General features: G+C 35.0%; 1 protein-coding gene across 3 annotated transcripts; it reads left to right on the top strand.

The window, feature by feature from the left end:
* The first annotated feature begins 1,053 nt into the window (after window positions 1-1,053).
* RASSF9 (Ras association domain family member 9) lies at window positions 1,054-24,493 on the top strand. Of its 3 annotated transcripts, XM_090275674.1 has the most exons (3): window positions 1,054-1,496; window positions 16,541-16,594; window positions 23,049-24,493. In XM_090275674.1, exons 1-3 carry the CDS (start codon window positions 1,450-1,452, stop codon window positions 24,307-24,309), a joined length of 1,362 nt encoding a protein of 453 aa, XP_090131800.1. In that variant the 5' UTR covers window positions 1,054-1,449; the 3' UTR covers window positions 24,310-24,493. The 3 variants fall into 3 exon arrangements, with proteins under 3 accessions (XP_090131800.1, XP_090131801.1, XP_090131802.1); XM_090275675.1 differs by lacking the exon at window positions 16,541-16,594 and having other exon boundaries at window positions 1,055-1,496; window positions 23,049-24,492; XM_090275676.1 differs by lacking the exon at window positions 16,541-16,594 and having other exon boundaries at window positions 1,480-1,536; window positions 23,049-24,492.
* The last annotated feature ends 571 nt before the right edge of the window (window positions 24,494-25,064 follow it).

The following is a 25,064-nucleotide window of genomic DNA, read 5'->3' as shown; positions in this document are numbered from 1 at the left end:
CTTTTGAGATCACTTTTTTTGTTTGTTTGTTTGTTTGATGTTGTTGGGGATGGGGGTTGGGCTTCCAAAGAAAGTGTGAGCCATTCATTTTCTCTGCCAAGGTCCAGAGATCCAGTAGTCTGAAGTGTAATTTCAGGATGAACTCACAGTCCTTTGACTTCTTTCCCCCTCTCCCTTTGCCTCAGAAGCCAATGTTTAGAAGCGCTGCGTAGGGAGGGATAGAAGGGGCAGGAGGGAGGGGAAGAAGGGGCAGGAGGGAAGGGAATTAGAGGGGCAAAATCCTAGAAAAAAATGTCTTGGGAAAACTTCAGGCACTCACTTCCCGACAGCTCTTTCCCACCGCATCGTGGGCGCAGGGGAGCTCGGTCGGCGCTCAGCTAGCCGCCTGTACTCGCGTCCCCTCGCCCTGCTCTGCCCTGGCTGCCAGGGTAGTGGATCGCGTGGGACCCAGTGATGCCTGCCCACCCCTCGACCTCCACTGCACACCTCGAGTTCAATGAAATCCTTTGGGCGGATACTGTCACTTTACTAGTTGAGTGAGGGGCGGGAGCAAACAGTTGGCTCTTCCTTCAAACTCCCACGCCCCCAAAGGCCCACTAAATGCCCAAGACGTGACAGAGCCCGCTGTATAGGCCTCGGAAATCGGACCCCAACCCCTGGCTGGTTCCTAGACCAAGGTTGTGTTCAAGGAGCCCTTTGCTCCTTGACCTTTTGGAAGATGAACCTAAAAGAGTGTGCAGAAGTGGAGTTAGTGGAAGCTCTTTTGGATCATGAAATCGGGGACTCAGATTCCACAGTGGCCTGTGACCACCTGGATTCTCCAGCTTTGCTCCTCCTCCGCATATTTTACCGCGCAGACGGGCGGGGGATTTTTGTGTCGAATCCGTAGGCACAGAGTTCTGGGCCCTCATTCCTGCTTGCTGCGATCAGATTACTTTTCACTGACTGGAGCTGCTGGGAGGTGGGGTATTTACTTTTAATCCTTTTATGTATGTTCAGTTCACCTTGTGTGGTTGGGTGTGGAAAGGAGGGAGGGGGTTTTCCAAATGGAGTGAAATTCCCATTCCATGGGTATTGCCCTGCCCGTGGGATTGGCAGTTTTTGAAGGTTAGCAAGTCTGCAAATAAGTACAGAACACAATAGTCCCCCTCCCTTCCTCTCCTTTTTTTTCTTTTCCTGCTTTCAAAGGCCTTCTTAGAGGCTGAAGCTGGGCAGGTCTCCAGAGGTGCAGCAGCCACAACAATCTCGCAGTTCCAAGTTGAACAGCAGTTGCACAACTTTCAGCAACTCTCTTACCCGGTTACTAATGAGCTGAGAGCCAGAAACATCTGAGAAGGTGAGGAGGAGGCTTCCAATCCTCCTCTCTTTACCCTAGAAATCCAGATACTCCCACCCCCCACCCTCAGATAACTGAGATAAGGTCCTTTCTGTTCATTTGCCTGGAGGACCATGGCTCCCTTTGGAAGAAACTTGCTAAAGACTCGACATAAAAACAGGTAAAGACCAGCGTGTGTGTGCTTCCGAGTTTGTGTAAAAGTAAGTGGATTTTCTGTGTGTGTGTGTGTGTATGTGTGTGTGTGTTTTCAGTTAGATTCTGATGAAAATTGTTCTCGGGGGACAAAGGCCTAGGGAGTTAGGTCTTGTATTTATACTTAACTGATGAAGATATTGTTCTAGTAACAATGACTGCAGCAGTCTTTGGATCGCTGAAGATAATGATTATTTTAACTCATTTTCCCCTTTGGCTAGTCATTGTTCCATAGCTAGCATTACCCAGATCTCTCTGTGTTGCCTTGCATATTTGAGAGTAGTGGGCTGTCAAGTTTCATTTTGCTTCAGACAGAATTTTAGTGTGCTATGGAAGCGTTAAAATTTTGATTAAGGTATAAGTAAAATGCATTAACCATTAATTAGAACAAAAAGTACAGCTGCTGATAAAATCCTGAAACAATTCTTTCGGTCTCCTAAAGTAGGGTAATCCCGAAACTTGGAAAGTTTCTGAAGTGAAAATGCCCAGTAGAGAAACTTCTCATGAACTGATTCTTTCAAAATTTTTGCAAACTTTAGGTGGTTTTAGGCTCTAAAGGATGATTCAAAGGGCTGTCTTCCTTAATCCTTATTAGTATTTTACCTTGATTTGATTTCCTTTGCTCTTTCAAGCTTGCGATGTTCATAGTGTAAATAAATCTCTATTCTCTCTCTCTCTTTCTGTCTCTATCTCCCCCCAACACACACACACACACACACACACAGAGATTTTTTTGAGCCAGTAATGTGTTTCAGTCCTATTAAATATTTTATTAACACCTCCAATGTTATATTTCTATACCAAGAAAGTGAGGATAATTTTACACATGGGCTTTACTTTTTAAATACATTTACTTTGGCATAAGGGCTTTTCCACAAATCGTCTCTCGATCATGCCTGATTGTACTTGTAATTTACTTAGTGTAAATTTAAAGGCGTACAATTAGGTGGCAGGAAATGGTACAATTAAAAGTGTCTGCATAAGAATATAAAGTGATACAACTTTAAAGTAAATTTCCACAGTTTAATCTGTACATGAATGTCTACTTGAAATGTTTGGTTTTTAATTCATTCCAAATGTATTCATGACTTAGTTGACTAAGTTTGCTTAAGAAACTCAAACAGCAATAATTAATACTATAAAAATTTTTAAACCCATCTTATTTGCTAATAACATAATATGCCACAAATATGATATTTCTGGTCATTGGTAAAACAATATATTAAAATAAAGATACATATTGGGTTATTATTAAAAATATGTTAATGATGATTATCAAAAATAGGCTTGTATCTTAGTATATTAAAAAGTTCCATAATACTCCCCTTGTCAAAAGAAAATCCTTACTATTTTTAAAATAATTATTTAGTAGCATTATTTATAAGAAGGTTTGTATAAATGCTGTCAAAATATATTAAAAATTACTTTGGGAAAATTTATGGTTTTATAAGACATGCTATATTTCTAGCATGCTGCTCTTTTTTGAATACTTATCCTGTAGTTCAGGATTGTTGTGCGCATGCATGTGTGTTCATTTTTTGTTTTTTATTATTATAACTGTAAGAATTCTGTCATTGGTATGCCAAGTAACAATGCAATAAAGCTTTGCACACACCCCTGTGAGTTTCCTTCAGGGGAGTATGTTTCCACCTTTATTACCTCAATTTTGCCACTGCACCATCTACTCTGCCCATAAAACTAGTTTTTGTTCAAAGAGGTGAGTATATGACATTTTTTAATGCAAAAATATGAAAAAGTGGAAAGAAAGAACAATAAAAATTGAGGAGTATCGTGGTATTTTAAGTTTCTCTGAGAAAATGGGTTGATGTTCCGCACGATGATGCTTTATCATAAACATGTTTTGGCAAAAGTGGAAACTGAGTATATTAAGTTCCTCTTATAACCGAGTGCTTCTGTTTACACATGTGTATTTTTCTAACCCGCTAGAAACATTTAAAGCAGTGGTGATCAAGTATTTTAAAATATGTGTATTTAAAACTAAGTAGTAAATAAGCCATATGGTATATTGAAATAGAATTTGTGTATATTGATTTTTCAGTGTTTAGTATTGCTATTGATGAAATATTTTTGTTTTCTTCTATTTTATTTTCTACCTTCTCAAAGGTGAAACCACAGGTAAAACTTAGTTACATGATTAAGTGTTTTTCTTTTACCAGATTTGATTCTATAATGATTCGATAATGATTTAAATAATCCTACTAGGACATAGAAAAACCAAATATCTTTTCTTACATGACGAGTTTCTGCCCTTTCATAGAAAATGTGACTGATAATAAAACAGTTATCTGCAAACAGTAACAGTAAATGCATTCCTCAGGTATTGTATAAAATTCCTTGTAGAATGTAAAGGAAGAATTTGAGCAATATATTTGTAAAAGAACCACTTGAACATAATTGCATCTTTGTAACAGGGAAAAATGCAAATTACTAGAAGGACTATTAGGAATTTGAGATCATAACTTTTTGAGAAAATTTGTTTATTGAACTTTTCTGCATCATATTCTGTCTTTTCATTTTGTCCTCTCTTGGAGTGATGTTTAATCATCCAAGATTGAACCTCCTGAGATACTTTTGTAAATATTTTCATTACACATAAATATTTGAGTTTTATAGACAAACAGGACACAAATGAAACTTTAAATTATGTGTCATAAAAACCTTTCAAGGACACAAACTGTGAGTCTTGGAGAGGGCAGGGTCATGTATCTAGCCACCATTGTGTTCTCATGCCTAGAACAGTGCCTGTCATGTGATATACCTGTAATAGAGTTGTTTATATAATTTTATAACTAAAATTATAATCTGTACTCAAACTAAAATATAGTAATTATTTTATTCTCTATCCATCATCTGATGTCAGCTAGTATTATATAACAAGGAATGTTTTATAAAGATTTGGTTGACATTTGATATAATTCAAAACCCAGAGAGATAGAAAAATAATTATATGGATTTGGATACCAAGTTCATCCTACCCCACCAGATTATCTTTTTCAAATTTTAAAAATCATTTCATTCAAAAGTTTGGGAAACAGTCTTCAGGAAATTTGAGAGTATGGTAACAAAATGATTGTACTTGAGCATACAAACTTTTTATGCCTTTTATTTCTAAGTTTCTAAAATTCCTTATGTTTATAATCAGAATTAATATTTAAATTTTTCTAATTTCCAGAAGAGCTTTTGAAAGATCTTATGCAGCTTTTTGTTCAACATGAAGAATAACTTTATTGGAGAGTCTAGATAGTTTCTTTTCAATAAATTATTCAAAGTTCTGAAAAATGTTTTCTAAAAGTTACTAGATAGATACTGTTTCTTGTATAAAGGCCCGAGAAGCAAATAATAAAGCCTGACTTCCCTTGGTATTCATGTGAACATTCAATAATTGGATTTAGATTATTAACATATTCAAATATTAACAGGTTCTATTTGAGGTCATTTTTATATTAGATCCTCTTTTCAAGATAATGGTTGTTTTAATAACTAGTACTACTGAATAGCAATCAGCAACTTTTTTAAAAGTTCAGAAAAGTAGCATGTCACTATAAAGCCTTTATGGATACTTGTTTGTGAGTTATGATCCCTTGGGGTTTTAATTAATGAAATTCGAGGGCAGAGAATTAGTTGGATCTTTTACCAAATCTTGCTAGAAGTAGAAAATTGTCATGGTAAAGCAGCATCTCATATATTTGTTGAAAATTTAAAATACAGTAGTTCATTTAGGTGATTTGTAAAAGAAAATAAAATTAACAATGATTATGAAGGGATCTAATCTAGTTAACATGGCCTTTATAATTATTATTAAGTACTAGTCAGTCCACTCTTGACGTTCCTTTGGCTTTTCTTATACCGATGGATATGTGTCTATCGCAGGTGACAAAAAACAGTCATGAGACCAACTTCAAGCTAAAAGTCTTAATTTATTACAAATAATTAGAAATAAAATTACAGCTCTGTTGTTTATAATTGATACATAAAATGTGCATTAATTTTTTCTTTTGAATCAATTAGAGCATATCTGGCCAAGTTTTAAAAAACCAGGTGCTTTAAATTGCGCTCATAAGTTCATCACACCATGAATGCTTCATCAGAATGAAGAAATAAGTTTTGTGGTTAGAAGAATTAAGTTTTTCTGGCAAGATGGATATTTTTTCTTTGTAATTAGAAAAAGGATGGTAATTTGTGAATTCTTTAGAATGGGAAATTATATGTAATGTTTTTGTCTAAACTTTAATAAATGCTTAAAATGGTCCCCAAACTGGATTTAGAAATGCCAGATATTTGAGTATGTACATCTTAGTTCCCAGGAGTTCCTGAAAGATTTCCCTTAATGATACCTGGTAACTTAAGTAGTTACCAGTTGGCAGCAGACAGCCTGTTAAGAACAATGAGTGGAATGCTCCATTCCTGGCAAAAAGTAGCCTGAGAGCAGTAGCAGTGGTGAAATTGAGCTCTAGGTTAAATCTTGAATTGTTACTCAAACAACTATAAGCCAACTTAAAATTCACTACATAAAATGTATTAATTATACCCTGTAGTAATTCATGAAACATCAAGGTATAAAGTTCTTGAAAGGATTTTTTTGAAAAAAACATTTTAAGAAGTTTGTAGCTGGTTAACAATTTTATTTACATAAGTTTTGATTGGTATGTAGTTCTAGGAGATTTGATCATAGCTTTAAGTAATTCACAAAAATGTGGTTCTCTTTCTATTTTAGTTATGAAAGTGGAAGAAAGTTGAAGTAGGGCTATGAGTTTACTTCTTTCAGGTACATGTGGATACCTGTTCCTGAAAAGAAATCTCTTTGTGTCTATCATATTGGTTTTCTAAAGTGAGGCAACATATCTGCACTATGTACATGTGAAGAAGTTCAGCGTACTTCTGTGTTCTAATCTTCTTTAATGTGTATTTGCTTAGGAGTTTTTAAAGACATTCTTTTGGCTAAATACACACAACGCATAGAAAATTGATTCCATAGATTTTGTTTCCATTTTGTGGAGCCTGCTATAATATTACTTTCTAGAGGAAGTTTGCATATTTGTTGATTATAATGAAATTACTAATGTGAATGGTCACCCAAGGGTAAAATTATTACTTTATGTGAATTGAATAGAGCTTTGAGAAGATGCTTAGCACTGGCAAGATATTTCAAGGATTAAGAATAATCAATGAGAATTAAATATGCTGAAAAAGAAAATTATCCTGAAATGTTTATATCTTAGGCTAGAAAGCCCTCTTTTTTTTTTTTTAAATAAATAAAGTAACTTAAGATAGTTTAAAAATTCTCTCTGAGTATAGGCTTAGTGAGAGCAGCGATTTTATCTATCTTGTTCTTTTCTGGGTCATCAGTGAATAGGTGTTTAATAAATATTTATATACTCTCCAAAGAAAGCTGATCCCCACAGAGTACTTGGTTCACAGTAATAGAGCAGTATGTTTGATGCATGAGTAACTTAAAGAATGAATTCAGAAATTCAAAGTTAACCTCTTTTATCCCTGATCCTAGCTCAACTCCTCCTTGTCAAATGGAAAAGGGATATATCTGACAAATAGATACTATAAAAGACTTTGTTGGCTTTAGGTAGAAAACAAACCAAGGTAAGTCATTCTTCACTAGGGATACTCTTACTAAACTTCATGCTTATTAAACAAAATCAAGTATGTGTAAGTTTCAGCACACGGTGGTGGACGGCTGCTATGTACACCACTGCTGAGTGTGAGCATTCCTCTTTCTTGTGAGATAAGAGGGAAATATGATTGTGAAACATCTGTTTTCTCACATGAAAGGAGGATTTATGTTCTTTGTATAAGATAATTACAGTTATGAGACAAAAGAAAATGTTAGAAATAAGCAGAAAAATATCTTGGTTAAGAATTCGTTGTTGGCAGCTGTCCGTCTCGAGAGACGATGGTGTAGCTTCTTAAGAGTCTATCTGCACCGCCGAGAATGGTTGTGCAGTCCGACTCGGGAGTGACACTGGAGTGTCCTCTCCAGTGAAGCTGAAGCTACAGAGCCTCGAGAGACGATGGTGTAGCTTCTTAAGAGTCTATCTGCACTGCCGAGAATGGCTGTGCAGTCCGACTCGGGAGTGACACGGTATCTGTCTCCTCCCGTGTTGAATCGACATCTTGCGATGACGCTGGAGTGTCCTCTCCAGTGAAGCTGAAGCTACAGAGCCTGGGCAGGGTGATATGGAGGGTCTGCTGTTGCCCATGCAGCAGACCCCCCCTCTTTTCGCAGCTGAAGGGTCCAAGGGAAAGACGGAGTCAATACAGCTTGGCTTCAGGTGCGCCGCAGGAGTTGCCGGTGTTGACTACAACGTCAAACCGTCTTAGGGACTCCGGCTCCGGATTTTCTGTCGGGGTTTACTCCCTTAGCCTTTCCCCTGAAGAGGTATGCTGCAAGGCAGCGGAGGTTTTTTGGAGTCAGAGTTTTCCTTCTCTGATGTGCCCTGACTGGAAGATCGAACCAGCGACACTTAGCTCGCAGGCCGACGCTCAATCCACTGAGCCAAACCAGCCAGGGTAGGTTAAGAATTATAGCTCTTTATTCACATAGACCTTAGGTCATAGCTCAGATTTGCCATTACAAGTTGTATGCCCTATGGCAAATACTTAATCTTTGTAACACAGCAGCAACAACAATAACACACAATGGTAAATCTAAGTTTGATAATTGGAGGGGATGCTCTTTAAGTAAAAGAATACACAATTATGAATAAAAGTATTGCTAAGGACATTCTGGGATCTTGGAAGATGGCTGTGCAAATAAGGCAGCCCTTACGTTTAAGTTTCATTAGCTTCAGTGCGAGTCCACCTCTGCTAATACTTTTCATAACATTGTGTGCCAAGCACTGCTTTAAGTAATTTACATAATACTTAAAATAATACTGTGGAAAAAGGTACTATAATTGTACCTTTTTTTACATTTGAGGCAGTTAAGACCCAGAGGAGTGCACCAATTGAGTGGCAGAGACAAATTTTAAATCCATATTTTTAACTATATTATATAGACAACACAATGCTAGAACATAAAAAAAAAAAAAAATCACAATAAATATTTACTCTTTGTCCAGCCCTGTTGGATTAAAAATGCTATGATGTATGTCTAAGTTTTTAAATGTGATGTGATGTTTTGGGTTTCTAAATCTCAACCTTGACTCACTAAAACTTCTATATCATCACTGATCTCTTTACTCCCTGTGTATTAAGATGGAGATTATAAATTAGTGAATGAAATTAGAGGTGTCTATAAGTGAATATATAAATATACAAACTATCTTTGGATCTGGAGGAAATATATGAACTCTGAAGTCTTTTAGGTTTGATGCTCACACTTTCTTTGAGCCAAATTGTGAGACCATTGATAGTTTTCCAAAGCATAGCATAGCATAGTTTAAGGGGTATTTCCTTATGTGTGTTTGTGGAGTTTTGATAAAAAGGAGAGAAATATAATTAAATATTTTAACCTTATCTTTAATAAAATGAGAGATTGACAATTTAAGGTCCCTTTCATGTCTAAGCTTCTATAATTCTAAAATACGTTCTGCAGATTAGAGTTGTTCTGTCCTTGTTTACCTTTTCAAGATAACTTTAGAAAATAAAATTACAAGAAGAATTTTCATGTGTGTGATTTCATTTTACCTCAAGCATGATGTATTGCCCCATCACCTCAGCCATGAGAGGTAGCATTATGGTAAAAGTCAGTGTCCTTATTTCTACTGATAATTATAAGTGATTAGTTTGTAAATTATAATATCAAAGAACACTCAATGGAGTGTTTACTATCTGCTAAGAAAATACGTGAATTTTATGAATGGTTATCTTATTTCTTTAGGAATGGTAAATTCTGAATTTAGTATTGTACTAGACATGCAAAGACACAACTTTATTCCTAAGAAATGAAACTCCTAATTGAGAAAACAGCATTATAGTTAAATATCTCATACATGAACTTATTTTTAAATCATTCTTTCATGGGAAACTGTCTTTGACAAAGTAGATTAAAAGCACAATCTTTATAATACAATTAAGAAAATGAGAGCGTAATATTTTGGAGTTGAGGAAGACTTGTTCTCTGTAGAATATGTGCTCAATAAATGTTTTTGATTGACTGTAGGTAAGTAGTTTATAAGAAGTAAATGAAGGTAAAGGAAAATAAAAGGAGCATCATCATAACTAGCATTTATTAAACTCCTACAATTAGGTGACAGGCTTGGACAAGAGAAGGGAACACAATAAGATGAATAAAAAAACATAGGATGGGCTCGAATCACACAATGCTAAGCCTGATTCAGGATAATCAAAGAGAACAATTTGGAAGCAGGCAGAAATATGGTCTGTTTGGTGACAATTTATGATCTTGGTTACGCTGGTAGAAAACGACATTTTACAACTGAGGAAGTATATGTTAAAGATGTGTTTATAACAGTATTAGACTTACAGTCAATTGTAGTTAACTGATATTCATTCTAATTATCATATTAAATTTTTCAGATTATCAGTTCACAGAATTGAGTTATTCCACTGTTTTGTGCATTTTTTGAGCTTTAATCCCATTAATGCAGATAGTGGTCTAATTTCAGCACATTTTCATGCTCATCAATTATATAGTATAATTGAGAGGAGTTTTATGTCTGAAGCTTATTGGTATACAGCAGAGCGTATGCTTGTTCTCCACCAGTGACTAAGACATTTATAGTCTCCTCAAATACTTGTAGTTACGTTAATGCTTCTCATTTACTCTGACCTTTTTCAATCCCTCCGGAATTCCCTGCAGTATGGTTAAGTGAGGGTACTTACAATCTAGTAGCAGGGCATTCATTTGGGAAAACCACAGTCTTTCATAGTAGATTCTGAGGATACCTATTTTTAGCTCTGCACATAAGACCGTACTTTTGCCTGGAAGCTCTGAAAGATGCAATTTAAAAAGCATGGCTGTTTCTATTGGGTAGACATAAAATAACTATAATCTCATATGAATAAAAGTTTTCCACAATTGAAAAAAGCATGTATAAAGCTATAGTGAGCCTTGGGGCTTTGTACATGCATCTTTTTTAATCATACAGACAGGTAGGCACATTCCAGCAGTGGACTATAAAGTATTAACTTTGGTTTCTTGACTGCCTGTTTTTCTACTCTAGTATTTGAAGTCAAAGAATTTCTTCCTAGGACTATTAATAATAGGCATGAGAGTTAGACTAAATTACTTTTTAAAAATGTTAATCATTTTTAGTGGTTCTCTTCTGTGGTTAGGAGAATTTGCTGTAATCTCAATTTAGAGGATTAAGTAAAATGGCACCTTGTGTTGTGTGATACATACTTTATGAAGTCAGTCATTCTGTTGTATTGCTTTCTTATTTATCTTAGCACCTAAAAACAAAACATTCATGAACTATCTTACTCTGTAAGATTTGGAATCCACTTGTATATATTTGGCTTGTTGTGACTCAATATGATGGTTATTTGATAATTCTTAAAAATCCAGAAATATTAAATGAACCCCACACATTGGGGATGGTATTATGAAAAATTAAAGACAAATCAGATATGAATCATACTTTTAAAGAACTTGCTGATTAGTGGACACACAGACATACTTAAATAATTAAAATAAAAGGCAGACATTTTAAAGTATAATAAAATTCATGTGTTCAACAATAAATACTTATTTACCTCCTAGTATGTGCCATATGTTATTCTATGTACTGAGGATAAAACAATGAGAAAGACAGTCAAGGTCTCTCCTCTCACTGAAGTTATAGTTCTGTCGTAGAGAGGCAGACAATAAGCAAACAAGAAATGAAACAATTGTTTCAAATATTGTTTGAAACAAGAAATTTCAGATAGCAGTTACTATTAGGAGTCACTATGGAGGCAGAATTTATAAGAATTCAAAACTGAGTTGACGGGGAGCAGTAGAAAGTGTCAGGATGAAAAAAAGAGTCAATGACAACTATGATTTGGGGTCCAAATTACTGGGAATATAGTGTATCATCATAAGGAACAGAAAAAAATGGCAAGGGCAATCTGGGGAGGAAAGAACATCAGGGTAAAGAGTGAAAAAATTCAAGATGCCATTTGAATGTTTCCAAATATTCCACCTCCAAACACCTGGTATTTGGACATGCTGCACCTGAGATGGGAGTGTGAAAGCAACCTTTCAACCAACCTGCTTTGATACTTCCTGACGCCCATATGGGGCTGATTAATGTGAAACATACTGCACCTGGAACGGGGCTTTAAAGGCAAAACACGCTGGTTTCGCAATCAGGACCTTCAAGCTGACTAATCCTATGTTAAACCCACCCCATTTCCATGAAGCATTTAGCAGCCATCCCTTTGGTTGAAATTACTTCTAAACATGGCTACAACTTTCATTGGGTTGTACATTTCCTCTGTTTAAAGACCATGTTATTATCTATTTATGCCCTAGAGAATCAAACACAGAATCATTGTGTAGATACTGGAGTTCAAAGAATGTTTTCGTATTTAAATAAATAAATATTTCAGGTTTTTCCAGCTATAATATTATCTTCTGAAGTACTCAACTCTGTCAGTATATTATGAAAACACCTATAGACCATAATTAAATGGGCGTGACTATATTCCATCAAACCTTTATTTACAGAAAGGTGGTGGAACAGTTGCAACGACCAGGCCCTAGCTGACTGAGAAATTCCCTTCATTTATCTCCCACCCCATTTATAATCCCAGCTCCCAACCTACCAGCCCACCATTATTCCAAAAAATAAAACATTTAAAATCTACTATGTTAGGCTCATAGACGTCAACGATGAAAGACTCAGTCCATGACCTGACTGAAAAACTACCAAAAAAGTAGAAGTTCCATTACAGAATGTCACTGAATTCTGTAAAAGCATCAACAATAGAAATCTGTTTCTACCTGGGGTGGTGGAATTTGGGTTATTCAGAGAAGGTAAGGGAGTTTTCCTGAAGAAGCAATATTTGAAGCAGATTAAGATTTAGTCCAATGGAACAGGAGGAAGAAGGGTGTTTAAGGCCAAGGAAAGGGGTTGTAGGAAAGCCCAGAGTGAAAATGAAAATATGGCAGATGTAGTTCAATCTAATACATATGGTGATATATGTGCCAATCAGGTTGCCCTCCTATTAAACTGTCAGAGATCAGCCAAAAGGAAACATTGGATGAATGTGCATCTTCAAGAGTGCTTGGCTATGAGTTGGAGGAATCAAATCACGGAAGGAATCCTAGTAACAGGCAGCAGGCAGTAGAGAGAGGCTGGGGCTAGGGAGGAAGGAAATAAGGAGAAACAGAAAGAGGGGAGGGGCTGAAACGGAGAGAAAGAAAGGTAAAGTGATTAAAATAAAGGACTTGGACACCATTTAAGGATTTTAATCAAGGAAGGGACACAACTAGATTGAAGTTTAAAAGGGCAGTCTGACAATATTATGGAGCACAAATGTGAATGCACAAGAATTTATACTATATAATATCTTACTACAGTAATTATTGTAAAACAGAAAGCTGTTTGAAATGCGGTAGTGGTGATGAAAATGAGGATACATATTTGAGATATTTGAAGGGAAGAATAATAGAACAGGGGGTGAGAGAGAGAGAAGAAAATTGAGGATGACTCCCAGCTTTCAAGCTTTAAAGAAAGGGCAGGGGGATAATGATTAACATTCAATAATATGGGAAATCAGGAAATTGAATAGTTTAGGGTCTGAGAGGATTGGATGATGGGCTAGTTTTGATGGGTAAAATTTGAAGTACCTTGGGCTATACAAATATAAGTATAGAGTAAATGTGCAAAAAAGGAAGTTGGGAATAGGAGTCTAGAGTTCAAGAGCAAAATAATTGGATTTAAGAAGTGTTATCATTCACATACAATTGGTTGATAAAGTTGTGGGATATTACGGTCACTCATAAAATATGTATAGTGAAACAGGAAATGAGTCATGGAAGCCCGGGGGGGTGCTAATTACATCAGTTATCACCTACTGCGTAATAAAATATCCTAATAATTAGTAGCTGAAAACCAAAATTTATTATTTGTAAAGATTTTGTGGGTACACTGGCGTGGTTCTTCTGTTGGTTTTGCCTGGGCTCTCTCCTGAGCAGTGAATTGGCTGAGGACTAGGTTCAGCTGGGACAGGGATGGCTGGATCTCTCTCTTTTCACATGGGCTTTCATCTCAGGCTTTTTCATCAAACAACAGCCTCAGTTGAACTGCAGAGAATCTGTGGCCATTCCTGCATGACACCTACATTTATTGAATGTGCAGAGGAAGAAAGACCCATGCAGGAACTGAAAAAGAAAAGCTAGAAAGGTAAAGAAAGAACTATGGAGAGTGGAATCAAAGTCAAGCAATTGATTGCTGTAGGGATGGGAGAGGAAGGTCCTAATGTGTAGTGTGTTTCAGAGAGGTCAGGTCAGATCAGTGCTGAAAACGGCTGTTGGGTTTGGCAGTTAGGTGATCTCTGATAAACCTAAGAAATTCGTCTCTTGGGGGTGGGTGAGGGTGTAAGTCATTTTATTCTGGTGCACTGCTGGTACTGTAAAGTGATGAACTAGAGAAAGTGACTATGGATTGCTCTTTGTGTTTGTGAGGACAAGATAATTTAGTGGAATATGTGGTTGAATGCTGGTTGTTACAAAGTGTCCGGGTAGTATGAAGGACCAGAGGAAATCGTAGAAGGTAAAAAGAGGTTAAAAAAATGATAAATTATAAAGCGAAGTCCTTGACAAGGTGGAGGCAGTGAAATTCAGAGAATATTAGAGTTTAAAGTGTTAGGAAAGTAAATGGGTATAAGATACTTTTGAAACAAACAGTGCTTTTATTGATGATGTTTGCAAGTATCTCCTTTTTCTTAACAAAATGACAGGACAAGTCCTGGTATATTTTTTCCTATAAGTTATTAATTTATTGTTGCCTTTAAGTAATTTATCTATGACTAATGTGAAAAGCTAATTATTTTAGATAAGCTCCCAATTGGAGCTCACATTTTATTATAGTTTATTACAGAGAATGTTCAGAAAATGAAAACCAGGCATAAAGGAGTTCACCTTGTGCTTTCAGCTATCTGACTGGGTAATTCAAATTCTTATATATTTCTAGTGCCATTCAAATATGGCAGCACATCTCAGAATACATTTAGAGAGGGAAGATGAAGTTGCTACAGGCAGATACAAGTCAAAAATCACCATCATTAGGAAATACCTTTCACTAAGAAGGCAAAACCAATTATGGACTCAGCTGCCAAAAGGAACACAAATACTGAGCATTGACATAACTACAGCTATCATTTAACTAAAATTTCAGGCTAAGTAACTTCCTTTTATTAAATATACTTATGCTGTGTTGTTTGAAATATTTCTTTACAAAGTACAAATCAATAAGGAAACTTGAGGTATTTGCCAGGCACAGGTAACACTGGAAAATCAACACTAGAATTTCCAATGACATTATGTATGTTCTCAGCATTTCAACTGGCAAATAATACAGGTTAAATATTTGCATTTTGATTATAATCAATTTCCGGAATCTGAACTATGAGTTCAGTTTACTTAACCCTCAGCAGCCTCCAATACACATTCTTTACACATTCCTTTCCCTTTTCTCTGTTAACGAGAATTATGCGTTATAGCTACTCTACAGTTATGGGACGTCTAGGGATTTTCTTATCCTCCAGGACTGGCATATGCTATTACTTCCTAGAAAATTAAGATGGCATTAATAGAGCATATAACAGTGATTTGTGTGTGTGTGTGTGTGTGTGTATACACATTAATATACATACATGAAATTTTAATTTTCAGGGTAATTTTAATTCATTTTTTACTGTTGCAATTTGTCATAGAACATTTATTTTCCTGAAGGACTCCAATTTGAAAACTATTTTTAATTGAATTTATTGGGGTGACATTGGTTAATAAAAATACATTGATTTCAGGTAAACAAGTTCTATAATACATCATCTGTATAGTGTATTGTGTGTTAATCATCGAAGTCGAGTCTCCTTCCATCACCATTTATTATTCCCCCTTTACCTTCTTCTACCTCATCCCACCTCCGTTTCCCTCTGGTAATTGCCATACTGCTGGCTGCATCTGAGGGTTTTTTCTTTGCTTAATCCCTTCTCCTTTCCACCCAGCCCCCCAACCCTCTTCCCCTCAGACAGCTGTCAGTCTGTTCTCTGTATCTATGAGTCTGTTTCCGATTTGTTTGTTAGTTAATTTTGTTCATTATAGTCCACACATAAGTGAGATCATACGGTATTTTTCTTTCTCTGACCCACTTTTTTCACTTAGCATAATATTCTGCAGGTCCATCCATGAAGTAAGATTTTCTTCTTTTTTATAGCTAAGTAGCATTCCATTGTATAAATGGACAAGGGCTTTTTTATCCATTAATTTACAATAAAATGTTATTGTTTTGTGTTTAATGAAAGCTACTTAATAGCACTACTTTTCATGCTTCATTTATCAAAACAGTGATTCAAATTTTCTTAGCACCCTAAGAAAGTTGGATTATTTATGACTCAGAGGTTGTGTGATTTTCTGTTCCAGGGACTACAGCTCTGTGGTCCCCCAAATGTCAAAATGTTACTTTAGAAGCTGCTTGCCGCACATTGGGGAAAATAACCAGAGTAAGCTTGTGGTCCAGAACTATTTGCTTGCTTCATTAATTTTAATTTGCTTAAACTCTACTGCGTGTGTGTCTATGTGTGCACATGCACATACACATACATGCATGCATATATATATATACTTTAAAGAAATAGAGTAAAAAATGTCATTTAACATTGCCTTTTCTATTTTATGTATAATATAGGGGGTGGGGGGGAATTCCCTGACCCTCTTGAGGTTCCTGGGTGGGTTTGAAAATTAAGTTGATGCAGATTAACAGGAAAAGAGCATATACATTTGTCATAAGTTCTATATTAATGGAATCCTTTCTAAGGAAATTATGAGCCAAAAAAAAAAATTAAACCTGAGTATTTTTATGCTAGGTTTGATGAAGAGAGGACAGTTGTGGAGAAGTACAGTAAGTCAAATAATATAAGGTAAGTGCAGTAAACTGGAGGAAACTTACCAAGTCCTCTGTTGGATTCTTTTGTTCCTCTGTCTTCAGAGGCAGGGAAAGCACCTCTCACATTAGGATGTAATGACCTGTTTCACAAGAGAGGCATAGGTGGAAAGTCTGAGTGAACTTCTTGTTTCTCCCATTTTCTCAGGTTCTGTAAGCTAAATATATTCAATATACCACGGTGCCATATTTAGGGCTATTGTGTCCTGAATCCCATTAAACATATTTGCTTTACTCCAAATGCCATCAGTTTCCTGAGATGATCAATTTTAAGTACAGAAAGTAACCAAAACAAACTTAAAATAGATATAAAGGGTCAATGTAACTTATAAAGGCTGAAAGAATGGGGAACACACCATTCTTTAGACAAAAATTACATCTGTGAACAATTCTCTAAAACTTAAAGAACACCTGAAACTCTCTCCTAGTTGTTATTCAACATCTATTCTTTCAAAACTTAGAGTGTTTTATATAAAAGAACACATCAGCATCTTTTATGAAATTCTATGTAATCATGTTTTGGTTACATAAGAGAAATACTATTGCAGTTTCTTATTAAATAGCAGTAGCTTGGGAGAATAGTGACTTTCCATTTCATGTAGTAAAGAAAATTGCTGAATTTGTGCATTGCAAATGTTTCTTGTAAATCATGAATTTGTGAGATGTCATGCCAAGAAGGTCAAAATACGTTTAGGAAAAACTATATACTAGATTTCTTTTCCTTCTTTTGGGATATTACAGTGTGACATTAGCACATTAATTGCTCTGAGAATTCCTAAAGTAAAGAAACCCTTTTCACTGTATTTACCCAGGAATCAGCAAACTCTTTTTTCCTGTAAAGGGTCAAATAAATATTTTAGAGTTTATTAGCCATAAGCTCTGTATCACTCAACTGCTAAGTTTTGTTATTGTAGTATGAAGACAGTTATAGAAAATATATAAATGATGAGCATGGCCATGTTTCAATAAAACTTTATGGACAATGAAATTTGAATCATATAATTTTCATGTTTTATAAAACAATTATTCTTTTGATTTTTTAGAAGTATCAAAAATGTAAAAACCACTCTCAGCTCATGAACTATGTAAAAATAGGCAGCAGGCCTATATATGAGAAAAATATATGTCCTGGAGACTTGTTTAAATCAATTTTAAAAATCTTTTAAAAATATGAATTGAATGGACAATTCAGTATTTTATTCAAGCATCTACTAAGAAACTGCAAGTTAATTTTATAGTTGCTTCTTAAACAGTTATAAGAATCAGGAGTCTGTGTAATGACAACACTTCAGGTTTCTAAGAAAGTAAGTCATTGAATGTCTCATTAATAGATGGTCCTGTATGTATTGACAGTGTATTGAAGTAGGTGATATATAATCTGTTTGCTTATATTTTTTCCTCATGATGTTATAAAAGCCTGTTCATATATTTGACTCAGATTTGATTTCTGGTTTTCAGAGAGGAAACAATGAAATATGTTGATTATTACATTAAACTTTATAGAGAATTAGTCAATGATTCAATTCAATTTTTATTTATCCAAATTATTATCTATTTGGTATTCTTATTTTTTCCCACTTATTAGCAGAGGGTAGTATTAAACAAATCTTTAACCCTTTTTTTCTCAGTTTCCTAATCTGTAAAATGGATTTGATAGTGAGGCCTATCTGATAGGGTTATGATGAAAATTAAATGAGTTAATATAAATAACAATGCCTTCAAAGCATTCAATAAATGTTTATTATCCAATGTATCCTTTCACACAAACCCCTCTGTCCTTCTCTCCCATCACTTTATTATTTTTTATGCACCTGTTCCTTAACTACCAGGCCCACACATTATCATGTTAAGTCACAATTTCAAAGGATCTTCCTTACCGACCAGATCCAAAGCATCATCCTGTCCCAAATTAAATCTCCTGAGGCTCTTTAACTTAACCTGATGTTTTACAGAGGGTTATGGGAATTAAGGATGAATGGAAGACATTGAGGTCAACTTCTATGTCTTTTCATTATTTATTAAATATTACTTACCTTTTATTATTGTCATTCCTTTTTATTTTTTGCAATTTTTTAGCTCATTTATACAAAGTATCTGATTATTTTCAATAATGTTTAGCATAGTCTTGAATTTTTAAACTTTCACTAGACAAATCTTTTCTCCCTCCTAGCTGTATGACAAATTCTTGAACATAAAGATCATCTTATCTTCTATATCATTTTATCCTTAGCATTTATTCACATTGGCTAAAACTACAGTTCCATTGACAAATGAAGCAAGTTGTAAAAATTTATATGCCATAATTCAAAATGGACAATTCATTTGGAGGATAAATAACTAAGAATGGATTAAATTGATTTACCTAGAACTTGTTTTGTTTTTAATTATATGTTTAAGCTTTTATCCTTATCAATTTTGTCTCTAAATTTCTGTTTGTGTTTGGATCATTACTTTTCTCTTATTACAAAGCCACCCAACCATATTATACAAAATAGAATTTTTTTTACATAATAATGGTGAAGCTAAGTAATTTATTAGTTAAACGAATTGTAATTGTACTGTGATAATTTTGATTATTGGAAAAAGATGTTATTAAGTTTTGAAGTATCATCTTTTAATTTGAAAATAGCTGAGGCATATAATTTAAACCTTTATCTGAGCATCATCATTCTAGCTTCTGGGAACCACTAATGGAATAAAAACTTAGCACTAGGATTGACACTAAAGTGTTCCCTGTCCAATTCTAGCACTCTTCCCCACAGTAGAACAGGGATACTTATAAATCATACATGTCTTTATATCACCCACATTTCTGTGACAGTGCCAGGCACACAGGAAGTACTCATTTGTTGAATGAATGAATAGAAACTCAGTCAGAGCCATACAATAAAATATATTTTTCAAAATCGTAAGCCTTTTACAAAGCAGAATTGTAAAATGATGATGCTCATATTAGGTTTGAAAAATTTATTTCCTAAATTAAGTAATGAACAGACATTACTTTTAAACATGTTCAGTCAAGTGGCATAATTTATGAAAATTATCTGGTTTGAATGATATTTGTAAAAATTCTACAAAATATTTAGAAATAACTGACCCAAGAAAATACATGGACATTTAGGGCAGATAAAAAAAAAAAGGTTTGGAAACAGATTGTGAGGTTTTTAATAAAGGCACTAACTTTCTAATATGCTATATGGAAATAAAAATATTTATCTTGATTGTGAATAATGATCATTAGTGTTGATTGTCCACATGAGCTGGAAACTAGCAGATCTCTAGGGAAAGTCGTAATATACAAGAACTTTAGCCTTCCAAAACAAGAATTCCAACTGGAGTAGGTATCATGAAAATATTGGAGTTGTCACATACATGGTTATTATTCTTCTACTATACTAAAGAATGTAGGGTTGAAAAATTTTAGGTCATGTATCATCCTCAGCTACAGACCCAGAACTGATGTTTCCCAGCCAGGAAGTGGAACAGGCCATAGCTGTTACCCTAAGGAAACAATAGTAAAGGCTTTCACACAGAGTGTTGTCAGCTATAGGAGGCACCCAGGCCAGTCAGAAATCCTTTACTACAGCAGAGTGGGCATAAGATTAATAAGAAAAAAGCACAGAAGATAACACCTTTTCACACACTTTTGTCCAAGGCTCGCCACGGAGAAATGTCCTTCCTTGACCCGTTGAATGCTCTAATGGGGCACCACGGTTCCGTTGCTATCAAAGACTAATTTATGTGATAAACTTCCCCCTAAAATATAGTTTATTTTAGGATTTTCTTCCAATTTAATCCTCATGTCTAAACCATCAAACTTGTAAATGTTTTTTTTAAATAGTGTAATGCTTAGAACTGCACTCTGGAGTCAGCTTTCTTGCTTGGGTTTGAATCCTCACCGCACCTCTAATTCTGTGACCATAAGAGAATCACTAGAACCCCCTGTGCTTCAGTTTATTTATCTGCAAAGTAATATTATTACCTACCTCACACACATGTGAGGATTAGATGACTTAATATATGTAAGAGCTTTGAACAGTGCCTGGTGGACAGTAAATATTTACAATTGATGATTATAATCTTTTTTGCTGCTTATTTTTAATAGGATTTCTCTTACAGTTTAATCCTAAAAACTAAAAAAATACTACAAAATGTCTTTAGTTTTAACATCGCAGCTAATGCCATTATCTCATAAGATTAATAATTATGACAATTACTCTATTTGTTAATTTTACCATTATTTATAAAAAATTCATATGGAAAGTAGTTGTAATTTAACATACAATCTGTGCCCTGAGTATGTATTAATTCTTTTCAAATTATCTGAGTTAGTAAGTGGCTTCTAACTACACAGTGTAAGAAAAAGTTTATGTCAAACTTGAATATTTTATATATCAAGGTAAGGATTAATTTAGAGGTAACTTGTTCTGTATAGTCACAAGACAGACAGTCGTTAGTGTTGGTTACTTGGGGAACATTTGTTTTTGTTTAGAATGTATTTGTGTATTATTTTCCTACTAACTGAAATATGAAAATAATTTTATCTTAAATTTTAACCTACCTTTTTGCTCCTTAGAATTATTAAATTATGTGTCAAATATTATCAGATATCACATTATTCAGTGATGAGTTATTGAATCTAAAGTATTTTATAAGAGAACAGTCACAACTCAGAATGACTTGTTGAATGATCATTTATAAAATGAATATTTAAATTTTATCAGGTACTCTTAAAGAACTAGATCTAATTTTCTATGTTATTTGGTGTAACTGATTTGTTCTTTCTTCTTTAGTAGTCACTTTATGATCTCAGGAGAATCAGTAACCAAAGTATAATAATCAGTAATTTAAAATAAAGGTAATAGTATAGGATTAGTCACTATTAGTCACTATTGCTACTGAAACGTAAATACTTACGCTAAATTCTAAGTGCTAAATGATTCCAGAAGGCAGGGAAAAAATTCTCAGCATATGCTTTGATGGTGCTACATAAATAAAGTAATAAATGACATTAACTTTCACAATAGCCAGTTACTACTCAAAAATCTCATATCTCCATAAAACATATGAATTATAATTTCATATCATTTAAATAGATATTCTGAACAACACAGTCAATTTTATTTACAGTCATGATGGAAATACAATTGCAAATATTTTCCAAAAGGTATAGCCTAGAAATTATGGATCTGTCTTGCTTCTTGTACTATCTGTGTTTTTTCCTTTAGAAACTGTTTTTTTTTTCCGCATTCCTCTATATTATAAAGAAAATTGCTATCAAGTCATTACTTGATATATATATAGTCCCAACTCTAACCACTTCCTAATATACCTACTGCTAAAACCATAGTCCAGGCAATACTCATCATCTTCTTACACATTTTCACGAGGCTTTTAACTAAGCCTTCCTGCCTTTCCTTTTTACCCTTTTTACAGTCTATTCCATAAACAGAAGCAAGATATACTTAAAGCATAAATTATATCATATCCCTCCTCTGCTTAAAACTTTGCTGTTGCTTCTCATTAAAACTGGAACGTGGCCTGCAAATCTATGCCTCTTCGCTAGACGTCATCACCTGTCACTAGACCTTTTTCCCCTACCAGCAAGAGCCCTCAACTTCACTAGCCTCAGCCTTCAACTACATTCACGACCCTTGAACATACCTCATGACCCTTGAAGTCTGTTCACTCTTTTTGAATTCTTCCTTTAGGTCTCTGATTGCCTCATAACTTGTGTCCCTATTCAAACATCACCTTCTTAGAGAAGCCTCTCTTAATTACTCTAAATAAAATAGGCTGCTTCTTCCATGTCATTCTGTATCCCTTTATCCAGTTTCATATTTTTTCCAGCACTTACTACTATGGACATTATATTAATTGCACATTTGTGCCTCTGTCTTCATTTTCTTTTTTTATTGTAGTATCTTTAGCATCATCATACATGTCTGGCACATGGTTGATGTACAGTAAATATTTGTTGAATGAAAGAATGACTGTTTTCAAAACTGGACTACTTTCAACTCTATGACTCATATAATTTCCAAGTCCTACCTATGTGTCCATAGTCCTTCTCTAGTCCTAGGGCTCCAGCAAAAATAGTCTCCTTTTGTCTCCACTGATTCATCCTCACTTTGATAATCGTCTTAACCCTAGCAGTTTTAATTTATATTGTGGTTGACTTCTAAAAATGATTTAAAATAGCCTCAATTGTCTCTAATGAGAATTTTCTCTTTCTAGAGCCCACTAGGAAGTTAAAAGAAAATTAAGATATTTTTTATGGTTTTAAGATTTTTTTCTTGCAATAAAACTTCTGATTATTATGTAGTCTCAACCTCAAAATGTGTTTCTGTTTAAGGGTATTAAAGTTAAATCACCTTTCTGAGTTTACACAGGTGATGACAGGAATATAATGTGCTTTGTTTTTCTTTCAGATCTCCAACTAAAGACATGGATTCAGAAGAGAAGGAAATTGTGGTTTGGGTTTGCCAAGAAGAGAAGATTGTCTGTGGTTTAACTAAACGCACCACCTCAGCTGATGTCATCCAGGCTTTGCTTGAGGAGCATGAGACCACATATGGAGAGAAACGATTTCTTCTGGGGAAGCCCAGTGATTACTGCATCATAGAAAAGTGGAGAGGCTCAGAACGGGTTCTTCCTCCACTAACTAGAATCCTGAAGCTTTGGAAAGCATGGGGGGATGAGCAGCCGAATATGCAGTTTGTTTTGGTTAAAGCAGATGCTTTTCTACCAGTTCCCTTGTGGCGGACAGCGGAAACCAAATTAGTGCAAAACACAGAAAAACTGCGGGAGCTCAGCCCAGTAAATTACATGAAGACACTACCACCAGATAAGCAAAAAAGAATAGTGAGAAAAACTTTCCGGAAACTGGCTAAAATTAAGCAGGACATAGTTTCCCATGATCGAGATACTATGGAGACCTTAGTTCATCTGATTATTTCCCAGGACCATACCATTCATCAGCAAGTCAAGAGAATGAAAGAGCTGGATCTGGAAATTGAAAAGTGTGAAGCTAAGTTCCATCTCGATCGGGTAGAAAATGATGGAGAAAATTATGTCCAGGATGCTTATCTAATGCCCAGTTTCAGTGAAATTGAGCAAAAGCTAGACCTGGAGTATGATGAAAACCAGATTCTGGAGGACCTGAGTAAAAACAGTAGAATCCTGCAGCTGGAGGAACGACTAACATATTACAGAATGCTCATTGACAAGCTCTCCACTGAAATTGAAAAAGAGGTAAAAAGTGTTTGCGCTGAGATACATGAAGATGCAGAAGGGGCAGCTGCAAGTGAACTTGAAAGCCTAAATTTAGAAACTGTTAAGTGTGATTTGGAAAAAAGCATGAAAGCTGGTTTGAAAATCCACTCTCACTTGAGCAGCATCCAGAAAGAGATTAAATACAGTGACTCATTGCTTCAAATGAAAGCAAAAGAATATGAGCTCCTGGCCAAGGAGTTCAGTTCACTTCATATTAGCAACAAAGATGGTTGCCAGCTAAAGGAAAGCAGAGGGAAGGAGTTTGAGGTCCCCAACAGCAGTGGGCAGGTTTCCCCCTTTACTCAAAGAGTATTTAACATGTATACAAATGACACAGACTCGGACACTGGCATCAGCTCCAACCACAGTCAGGACTCAGAAACAACCATAGGGGACGTGTTGCTACTGTCAACATAATTTGAATGGCTTCTTTCTGACCTACTTTACTGTGTTCGTGCTTGTTTAATAGGAAACTTTTTTTAATATCACGTTCTAAAAAAATGTAAATCATGTTAAACTATTGAGTAGTTAATAAAAACGATAGAAATGTGTAAGTTTGTTTTTGATTTAAGATATCCAAGGTGACCTAATTATTATAAGTTCAAGCAATGAACTGTTTATTCAGAATGTAGCACAAATAGATTGCAAGTGTATGAGAGAAATAATTTGATGGGGGATATAATCTCCCATAACTTCTATGAGAAATGACTTATATCAATTTTAATTCTTAATATTAGACAGCCAATATATTCAAACTATATACATGAACAGGTAAAATGTACTGTAATATATTTTTTCAATGATGTATTATTGAAATTTTTTAATCTGTAAAGTACATGACAGCTACTCTATTCTAAGTTTATTAATTCAAATCTTGGTTTGTTTCATTGATACTTAGAATGTACATTATTTCTGTCACTTCCTGAACTTCTCTACCTTTCTAGGCCTAGACTGCAGGAGGTGGGAAGGGCTGCTGGTGGGATATGTACAAAGACCAGCAGTGGATCAAATTGGGGTATCTATCAGGAAGGGCCAAGTCTTGCACACAACAGCAATTTTTCTAAAGAAGCCTGAAGTTATCAAGCGATATGTGCTTTCTCTAGCTGACTATGCCAGTCTTCAGATCAAACCAGTGGTCTGTGCAGCTTCATTCTTTGAATAAGGTATAGTGT

Source organism: Furipterus horrens, unplaced genomic scaffold (genome assembly GCF_987537825.1).
Source record: "Furipterus horrens unplaced genomic scaffold, mFurHor1.1.pri manual_scaffold_4, whole genome shotgun sequence".
In the NCBI taxonomy this organism is placed as follows: Eukaryota; Metazoa; Chordata; class Mammalia; order Chiroptera; family Furipteridae; genus Furipterus; species Furipterus horrens.
The sequence above is the reverse complement of the archived record's forward strand: the minus strand, read 5'-3'. Positions and strand labels throughout refer to the sequence as shown.